Source organism: Pleurodeles waltl, chromosome 4_2 (genome assembly GCF_031143425.1).
Source record: "Pleurodeles waltl isolate 20211129_DDA chromosome 4_2, aPleWal1.hap1.20221129, whole genome shotgun sequence".
Lineage (NCBI taxonomy): Eukaryota > Metazoa > Chordata > Amphibia > Caudata > Salamandridae > Pleurodeles > Pleurodeles waltl.
The window spans coordinates 61808852-61819384 of record NC_090443.1 but is presented as its reverse complement, the minus strand read 5'-3'; the positions used below and the strand labels follow the sequence as shown (position 1 = coordinate 61819384).

Genomic DNA, 10533 nt, shown 5'->3' with positions numbered 1-10533 from the left:
ATACTTTGCGGGGCCCTCTTACGGGGGCCCCTGCCGTGCCCATGCCATTGGCATGGGCACGGCAGGGGCCCCCAGGGGCCCCGCGACCCCCCCTACCGCCATCCTGTTCATGGCGGCTTTCCCGCCATGAACAGGATGGCGGTAGGGGGGGTCGGAATCCTCATGGCTGCGGAGCGTGCTCCGCAGCCATGGAGGATTCACACGAGCAGCGGAAAGTCGGCGGGAGGCCGCTGACTTTCCGCTTCTGACCGCGGCTGAACCGCCGCGGTCAGAATGCTCGTTGGAGCACCGCCAGCCTGTTGGCGGTACTCCCGTGGTCGGTGGCCCTGGCGGCCACCGGCCGCCAGGGTCAGAATGACCCTCCTAATCTGTTAATATTATTTAGTTTTCTAAGCAGTCGCGGACCCCCTGAGGAGGCTTTGTGGACCTCCAGAGGTCCCCAGACCACAGGTTGGGAACCACTGCTTTATACAACAAATCGAATGACCCACACGGAGGTTTGAGCAGTTGACTGGGGGCTTTGGAACTCTAGCAGGTTACATCCTCAATCAAGAGAAGGCAGAGGTAATTATATTGCATTTACATAACTACAGACATCTCGTAAAAAAGAGAATAAATACGTCGGCATTCAGATTCACTATGATATAGACCTGATTCCCAAAAGTAAGCTGGTTGGGATAGTGGGCAAATTAATAAATCGCTTAAGAAATGGCAGCAGTTACCACTATGTACAGAAGGTTGAACTTGATCAAAATGTGTATTCTTTCAAAGCTGACTTTTCTTTTCAACTGTATTTCTTCTGACTTTTGACAAAGTGACTTTCAGAAAGTCCAAAGCAATATAAATAGTTTCATCAGGGCTTCAAAAGGGGCAAGGATATAATTTAGAAAATGGGGATTATTTTTTTTAAAAGGAAGCCAGCAATTACCAGACATTAGGCTTTGTTGTTGGGCTTTCAATTTAAATTGCTTAGGATGATTTTAGGCTACCCAGCTGAGAATGATAAAGGATCTCTGCTTAACGCACTGTTATAGAATTAAAAAGCCACTCATGGTTTCCTGCACATGTTTGGAGTTCCTAAATTATTTTAAAAACATAAGGCTTCATATTTAAGAAACGGCCTGCAATCGTATGGTACATGGATTGACTACTCTTACTATAGTGAATTTGTGCCCATATGGAACTCCCCTTCCACAACTGAGGGGCATATTTTTACTTTTTGATGCAAACGTGCACTAATGCAGTTTAGCATCAAAAAGTTTAGCAACGGGTTGCGCCATTCCTGAGCACCAGCTGGGCGCCATAGTTATGCAATGGTGCAAACCAGTGCACAGGGTGGGCTAGTGTAAAAAAAAATTATGTTAGCCGGGTGGGGCTGGTGGTATGGAAGAAGGAGGTTTTGCACCAAAAAATGTCTTTAGGCTGGTTAGAGGCAAAAAAAATGCCTCAAGCCAGCCTCGCGTCATTTTCTGATGCATAACCATCCATACCACATGTCTCTTGTCTTAGAAAAGACAGGAGTCATGCCCACCACCCTAATGGCCAGCACAAGGGACCAGTGTCCCCTGGGCATGGTCATTGCACCCTGTGCCATGCAGGGGGCCCCAAGTTGGGCCCCCGAAGCCACTTTAATTAAAAAAATAAAATTTCTGACCTATACTTGCCCTACTTACCTGGGAAGGGGTCCCCCATCCTCTGGTGTCCCTCTGGTGTGGGTGGGGGTGTCCATAGGGCTTGAGAAGGGCACTTATTAACCCATCCCATGGTGTTTAACAATGGAAATGGTTCCACAGGTCTGCTTTGCACCATTATATAGCCCCTTGTCCCACCTGTGGGTCATTTTAGCACAGGGGATAAATATTTGGGGCTATGGGGTTAGCACCATTTTTTAGATGCATGGTAGTATCATGCATCTACAAAAGGGTGCAAACTCCAATATTTTGACGTTAGACAGTTCTTACGTCAAACTATAAATACGGAGTTAGTTTTGCGCCGAATTTGTGTAAAAAAATTACGCAAATTTGGCGCTAATGGGGTATAAATATCCCCCTGAATGTCTAAAAAGGAGATTGAGCTATCTGTTCAACGAGCGAGGAAAGTGTAGAAGGATGGGAAGTCTGATTGAGGGAGATCGTGTGAAATCACGGGACGTTTTCAGCACCAAAACAAAAAGAAATCTTTTCGAGTTCCTGTTTTTTAAAATATCTTACTGGATGGCAGCATAAAAAGAGGAAGTGAAAGCGACAGATCTGACACTGAAAAGGACCTCCACGCATCAGAGAATATACGTAAAACTGTTGCAAAATGGCACGAATCACTTTGCCAAATGCAGGAATTAAAGGGCCTCTCCCCCACATCATGCGACGTGGGATCGATAATTGCTGAACGAGCAGATGGAAAAATTATGGCAAGCATCTTTTGACACTCTATACTATTGTCAAACCATTTTCGCTTAAGAAACCATCTCTTTACTTTGCAAAGGGCGTACAGAACCCCACAGAGGTTATCGAAACTGACAGGGCACAATAATTTCTTGGTAAGGAGTGCCATACCCTGAAGGCATGGAATGTTATGTGTTTGTGAACTGTCCCACTTTAAACTTATTATGTTGGGGATGTTAGTATGGTCATATCTGAAGTGATAAAATTTCAAGGTAAGCCACCGTCATATTATTTGGCATTCAACACAATGAACAAGGTATATTGGTGCACAGGGAATGTAATTTTTTTACTTGATGTTGATTGCCCGACGTGAAATGGCTAAAACTAAAACCCTGCAAATCAGGAATGAATTAACCAAGCGCATAGAATTTGTATCAAGGTCTAGACTGTATGGACAAAAAGGAGATACACTTTCGGTTTCAGATGGCTGAATTGTTGGATATAAACATCTTAAATATAAGAAATGCGGTTCAATGATTACACCATTGTATATTTCGACTCTCATGTGATAAGAAGCAAACTTGCAAGGTCTTCCTCCACTTCGACTGTTCCCGATATGAGTGATGAAAATTTAAGACTCATTAGCGCCACAAGCGCAGATGAAAGTTACCCATTGGTCCCTGGCATTACGGGCATCAACATTTTTGACATGATGATGACCTTCAAAATAAATAAAAGACAACTAACTGATCAGTGATGCATTTATTATTGATTAGTTTAGGTTAAACATGATATTCTCCAATTTCACATCTACTTCAAATGGTTTATATATATATTTGCTAGTCTTTGAACATGTTTATGATTGCTCTTTAGTTTATTTAGTGGCTTTCACTAAAACCATTTTGCTATTTGAGAACTTGTTGAAATGATTTTGACACTTGAGCTACCTCCTCCCGAGCTGTGTTCAGTAGATATAGGCCCACTGCCAGGGGATGAGCCTTCAGCCCTGAAATCGCTCCTGTTGCTCTGCCCTGCAGAACTGAAACCTCCTCTAGAGCTTTGTCCACTGGAACTGAAACTTCCTCCAGAGCTGTATCCTCCTCCAAATCGTCCACTTCCAGCGTTGAAACTTCCGCCACCTAGTCCGCCTCCTGTGCCGTATGCACTTCCATAACCACTGCCACTGCTAGAGCTTATCACAGCTGCAAAGACACAGTTATGTTTACAACAGCAGACAGTCAAACTGAAGCAGCAACAACATACATATAATAGCAGCAAAGACTGTTGGAACAAGTGACTTACAGATGCTCACAGCTCCAACTCCTTCTCCTGCCAGCCTGTTAGAATAAGAAAGAAAAAGGTAGCAGTGATTCCTAGTGTGGGGACCGTCTTCAGGGTGTTCTTTATTTAGGGCATGCTTTCGAACCTCATATAATTAGACACCAAGGCAAAATGGTGTGATGCTTAACACAGACACTGGATCCTTGTGTGATGGTTCAATATGTTATGATATTGTTCTTACGAAAACACACTCTTAAGACTTGTCGGAAACGCAAGCAATATTAAAGCATCTAAAGTTCTCATAATTAGCTGCATTGCCCAAGCCTAATTAATATTCAGATCTCTGATGCCAAAACTAGCCTTTTGAGAATTCATCGAAAAGCATAACTATAATAGACATTCTTCCTTAAGATTAAAACTACGTGATTGCATTGCCTCTGACATTCCAGCCATTTTTTAGCCTGATGCTTAATGCATTCCACTATTAGCTTTGCTCAGACTGTCCCTACCTTTTCTCCTCTCCTTCCAGGAGCTTCCTGTAGGTGGCGATCTCAATGTCCAAGGCCAGCTTCACATTCATCAGCTCTTGATAGTCGCGGAGCTGACGATTCATGTCTTGCTTGACAGTTTGTAGGGCCGCTTCCAGCTCAGTCAATTTGTATTTAGCATCCATCAGAGCATTCTCGCCACGATCTTCTGCCTCGGTAATAGCAGCTTGCACCTTAGCTTTCTGTAGTTGATCAAAAACAGATTTAAGAACCTCACTGTAAAGTACTCACTGGCAATGGATCTTTCATAGATTCACATTGTTTAAGGGGGAATTGCGTAATACCTCATCATTAGTTAGGTTTTCTAGAGCAGATATGCTTGCAGTAGTCCATCCACTTTAGATCCATAATATAAACAAACCCATAAGAAATCAGATTTTAGATTCATTTTTTCTATATATTATATTATTTTTTACTCGTGACTACTTTTTGGATTTTCGTTCTGTATCCCATTCTTAGCACTAGTAATGTATTTTTGCTATACTTTATACTTAATACTTTGCTTTTCTCTTTTTCTTAAGGGCAATTAAAGTACCATTTAGATATGCACCTATATGTCAAGTGCAGTATAGTTTCAAAGTGGTTCACAAAGTTGCAAACAAAAACATCTCACAGCTTCATGTAAAATACGTTTAAGACTTTGTAAGCATGTGAAAAACAAAATGGTGACATTTAAAAAAAGATAGAAAGACGTTTCTGCACAAAAGCAACAAACATACATTTACTGAACTGAAGGGACAGAACTTCTGACAGAAGGGAATGGATGATGTGTGGCTGTTGAACGGTGAATTTCAGGGCTAAGGGCAACCCACAGTAACAGCGAAGGAAACAAGGTGTGCCTGGTGGTCAATGCGCCTGCTTTCCAGCAAGTCAGAGATCTTTCGTTTCGTAGGTGGACAAAAAGTACAGACATTTGGAGCTTGATGATGTCAGACTTCACCTTGGATGAATTTGGGAAACTTTTACCACCTTCGCAAAAGGTAAAATTTTCTGGTTTTGCAGCATAAATTAAATATGTTGCCGACACATATTTCACAGTTGATTTGGACCGACCCTTTTGAGCTATTCAATCCAAACTTCTTCGGTCATACAGAAGACAAATTAAGGAATATGGAGGCCAAGAAAATGAAGGGCATTTTCTTAAGAATAAAATAAAGAACAAGATATTGAAGAATTATACTTTTATTTACTATTTTCATGAGTTCACTGGGTGTCTTCTACTTCCTGAGCATAACTTAGATCGAGAGCTTTGTGGGTGAAGTATATTATATGTTAAAAATCTTTCACATTAAGTTTGCGATTAAATGTCACAGTGCTTAAGTTTCTGTTCCTACACTAACAGATGGAAAGTATGCACTGTGAATACTGCCTGCCATCTGATGGAACCACAACCAGAGTTCGATAGGCCCCGGCCAAGGATTTTAGGTGTCCACAACTTTCTATATTAGGTCAGCCGCACGATTGGCATCTGTGTATTTTCATAGGCTCTTTTTATCAGCATTTAGATGTGTACACATTGACCTGTGAATATCCTGAAATAATTTTACAAGAGCAGAAGTGGAACGGATATAACTGTTAGGGACATTTAGTTATAGCATTCATCTTGAGACCCATATGTGCAGAACACGGGAGACCTTTGACCTTTGAACAGAAACATAAAGTGAATTATTATCTGTGTATTCAGCTACTGGAACCCAGCAAAACCCAATCCTCTCAGTGTTCTGAAAGGCAGCACTAGACTGCCTGATTCACTCTTTCTGTTGGTCAATCTGACTGATAACGGAACTGGTAGAATTGTTGGTTTGGATACAGGTTGTCGTTAAAGAAGTTCAGAATCTTGCTATGAATTGAGGTCCTCGTCTGTTATGAAGTTACATGGTAAAATATCAAATTTGACTATGTCCTCCATAAAATATTTTACCAGTTTGTGAGGTAAGATTTGTGTTTAATGAAATACATTAACTAATGTCGTAAAAAGGCCAATCACCACTCAGAGAACGGTGGCACGATTTAGATTGCTTGCTGACCTAACAGGAGGAGACATACGACGTAAAAGTGTTATACATTTTCATCTACCAGAATAAGGCCCATATTTATACTCGGTTTGCGCTGAATTAGCGTCATTTTTTTAATGCTTATTCAGAGCAAACCGAACTCCATATTTATACTTTGGCACCAGACACGCCTAGTGCCAAAGTTATGGAGTTTACATCGTTTTCTGGAGGGGAAAACCTACCTTGCGTCACTGAGATGGAAGGTAGGCGTTCCCATCCAGAAAAGGACGATATGGCTTTTGCGCCATATTTATCCCCCGGTGCTAAAATCCAGCATGGGGGATGGGGTCAAGCATTACTGAACGCCTGGGTCTGGGCAGGTGTAAGGGGACCTGTAGGCAGATTTCCATGGCCAGAGACCATGGAAATGGCCACAGATGCCCTTCCCTGTCCCAGGGACATCCCCACCCACCCCTACCCACACCAGGAGGTCACCTAAGGATGTGGGACCCACCCAAGGTAAGTCCTGGTGAGTATTTTTTTTTTTTGCCCAACACGGCGCTGGCCTCAACGGCCATGACCAGGGGACATTCGTCTCCTGAGCATTGCCATTGGGGTGGTGGGCATGGCTCCCGTCTTTACTAAGACAGGAGCTATGTCCATGGTGCTTGTGAGCCAGAAAATGGTTTTACACTGCTTAGAGGCCATTTTTTTGCCTCTAAACAGTGTAACGCCATAATTTGGCGCACAAGCCCCAGTTCTCCCTACGCTTCCCCGGCCCTGTTAGCGTCCTTTCCTAGGATGCTGATAGGGCCTTAGTGCCGGCTAGCACCATTCCATAAATATGGCACCCAGCCGGCGTCTAGGAATGGCACTAGTCGGCGCTGTACTTTTTGACACAAACCTGCGTTAGCGCAGGTTTGCACCAAAAAGTATGAATATGGGCCTAAATGAGCTATTAGAACCTTAGTGCAAGGAATTCCAAGATACCCTGCTTTTGGCGTGTCATGATGACATTTTAACAGCTGATTTTATTAAGATGTAGTGGCACAAAAAATCTTAAATAAGAGTCCCTCTCTTATAGATCTCACTTTAGCAGCTTTATTTGACTGTTGGGAAGCAGGTGACACGTGGATGTGTGGGAACCAACTGAAGATTAATGGCAATAAAACTGTGATTCTTCTTCCTGTCAGCTCCACTAGGGGGCAGATTTACTAATCTTTCATGCACAGCAAAGGAGCAAGGCAGTTTGCTGCGCCGCGTTGCTACAAAGAGAGACATTAGAAAAACACAATGTATACAAGGCTATGGTGATCTACTACCTCCTTGTTCTGGCGCATTATGTGCTGCCTAGCGCCAACGCAGACGCCCTTGCTCCATGGTGCAGTAGTGTCTGCCTTAATGGCAGGATTATTTTTTTGCAGGAAGGGACACCTTCAAAAATAATCCTTAGAGGCATTTTCGTTTTTCTCTGTGTGATGCAGATTGCATCACACATCGAAAAAGAAAGCCATGAAGAGAAATGCATCTATTTCTCCTTGTTATGCCTAGGTCTGGGATGCATACCATTTTGATACATTCCCAGGTTTGCAACTCTTTGTAAATCTGAGAATGCAACAAAATCCATGAGTGGATGTATTGGAACATCTACACTTCACCCATGGAACGCCTTGCTGCAACAAGGTAACAAAAAGGCAGCGAAATGCACTACCTTGCTTTACCCTAGATTACTAAACCACTAAGAGCCATGCAAGGTGGCATTGTGTGGTTTAGTAAATCACAGTTAAGGGCTTGCATTGCCTTGTGTCGGCATTTGTGATGTATAAGCAAGGCAAGCCCTTAGTAAGTCTGGCCCCAGATTGGATCCTCCTTTCTGACCACTATGTATTGGTGAAAAAAGACATCCGGCTACATATGCGAAAAACCAAGAATGAAATTTGACTCATTTGTCACTGCGTAATCACATTAATATGTTGGTATGTTTGTGCATTGTTCATCTCCGACAATCAGAGGATCATTCAGCTATTTTCCTCCTCTCACAAAATCCAAATTATCAATGTTTTATTTCTACACTTTTGGATTATTGCACCACCATTTGCCTTGTTTTTCCAAGTAGAGGTCTTTCACACGTTTCAATAGTTTTAAAATTCATCAGGAAGGCTGGGGTACAATCTCAAACTGATTCCATCTCTGCGCCTCTCTCCACTTTGCACTGCTTTCCAGTGAAACAACATATTTTGTTCAAATATCTTTGCTTGGTTAACAAGGCACTATTTAGTAAAAAACGTTGCCTTTATCCAAACGTTTTTATTTTTTGTAGGCCTCAACCCTGCCTCCATTCTGCGTATGCCTTTTGAGTGGTTGTATCAAAAGTCCTTTGTACTGCCATAGCGGCAGAGCTTTTTCAATGGGCGCAGCAAAACAGTATAACGCTCTACTGATATTAAGATCACAACGTTCCTTTTTGAAATTCAGGAAGGATTTGAATACTTGGCCTTTTCCATCCTCTGAAACTCTGTTTCCAGTTTTGTGTTCTATTTAGGTTGTCTCCCTATTGGTTTTCCAGTGGCAGGATAACAGCTGATGATAGTTGCCCTTTACAAATTATCTAAATAAGATAAATACATACTTGCTTTATCAACTCTGCAATTCATTGATAAAAGAGCTTGAGATAGTACTTTGGCAATTGAGTCAAGGCGTGCTTTGTGAGTTCCAATCACAGGTAATATAAAAAAGTATATAATCTGTTCTTTGACTGAATGCATGTGAGTTAGGGTAGCGATACTCCAGCATCTCCTTGACAGACTCAATAGAGCAGGTGGGACCAGGGTTTCATCTTCAGAGACGTCCCAAAAATAGATAAAAATTTCAAAATCTCCTTTCCTCAGCTGTTATCATTGACCTCATCAATATATACGTGGAATCAAATGCCAACAATAGAAGTTTTGCTACCACGCAAAGCCCTGAAAAGAAAAACATGCATTGGCAAAGACAGTAGGTCTTGCCTATGAGACCTATCTGCTTTGTCAATCTTTTTAGCCTCGCTGTACAGCATTGCAGCTACAGTGCAGTATGGCGAAAAAACAGTCTTGGCGCTTGGACTCCCATTGAAGTCGAACCGCTGCACTCCTGATGGTCCTACCGCCCAATTACAACCCTGGCGGGTGGACCTGCCAGAGTATCGCCGTCCCCACCGGGAACACGGGTCCCAATGTGGTGACAGCGGTCTGAGTTGTACTCAGCCAGGGCGGCGCTGAACTCAGAGCTGCCAGGCTGATTACAATTCTCCTCACCACCACCCTTTCCATAGCGGTTTCACTGACATGGAAAGGCTGGAGGTGAGGGTGCACTTCGAGCCACAAGGAGGTCCATGCACTGTCCATGCCCCTGCCCAACACCATCGGAATGCACACTGTCTGCATTTCGGGGGTGGTGGTCGGCCCCCTCTGTACTACGAGATAGCCCTTAGCTCCTTTAGGGAGCCGAGTGCTATCTCGTAGCACTGTTCCCGCTGGTCTGCCTGGTGGGAATGCTCTATTACAATGCTTCTGCCCGTCAGACTGGCAGGAACATTGAAATAGGGCAGGGCCGCCACCGCCGTGGCAGTGACGCTTCGCCATGAGTTCGGCAGTCTCATGTAGGGACCGCCAAACTCATAATGAGGCTGTTAGTAATGCAGCTAACTCGTCACTTCATAGGTATGAGCATGCGATCAACAGGCATACATGTGTCTAAAGAATTATATGCGCTTTTTTCTTTTTGTTTACTGATCCAATATGGATTGGCAAATAAAAAAGTGTGCAAACGCACTTTTTGTAAATAAGTAGCATAAAGGTGCCTAAGAAAACAAAAACGGATGAACAGGTTTCAGGAGCAGGTTGGGAAGGTTGTGGGGAAGTGAAGCTACATGATGATTGAGGGAGAAGAACACAATAGGCAGGAGCACTCATTAAAGGGAGTAAAGTGAAGCTCAGAGAGGCAGAAGCACAGTGAGCATTAGGGACAGGAGCACATGGGTGAAAAAGAACAATGTGGACAGGGGAGAAAATGTCATGAGGGAAACAGCTAGTAAACACAATCACTCTCATGGACTGCTTAAAAGGAAAAAAGTAGCTCCCTAAAAGCAAGCAGAGGAAGCATAGAAGCCAGCCAGTCAGAGAGATGGTAAAGAAGCCGTACTTCATAGGATGGGCAAAGACAAGGTGGACAGGTTGAAACACAGAAAACCATCCATCGGAATGCATGCAAATACGAGTGACAGTAAAGACAACCAATGATAAGCAATGGGTCAGCTGCAGGTCCCTGTATGTACTTGATAAGCCTGAAATA

General features: G+C 43.2%; 1 protein-coding gene across 1 annotated transcript in view; it reads right to left on the bottom strand.

Moving 5' to 3' along the window:
• Positions 1-3128: 3128 nt before the first annotated feature.
• LOC138292217 (keratin, type II cytoskeletal cochleal-like) overlaps positions 3129-10533 on the bottom strand; it is a 175987-nt gene continuing 168582 nt past the window's right edge. Inside the window, exons 7-9 of the mRNA XM_069230662.1 lie at positions 4172-4392; positions 3684-3718; positions 3129-3583 (exon numbers count right to left, since the gene is read on the bottom strand). Of these exons, the coding sequence (XP_069086763.1) occupies positions 3273-3583; positions 3684-3718; positions 4172-4392 (567 nt within the window). The 3' untranslated portion in view covers positions 3129-3272. The remainder of the gene's footprint in view (positions 3584-3683; positions 3719-4171; positions 4393-10533) is intronic.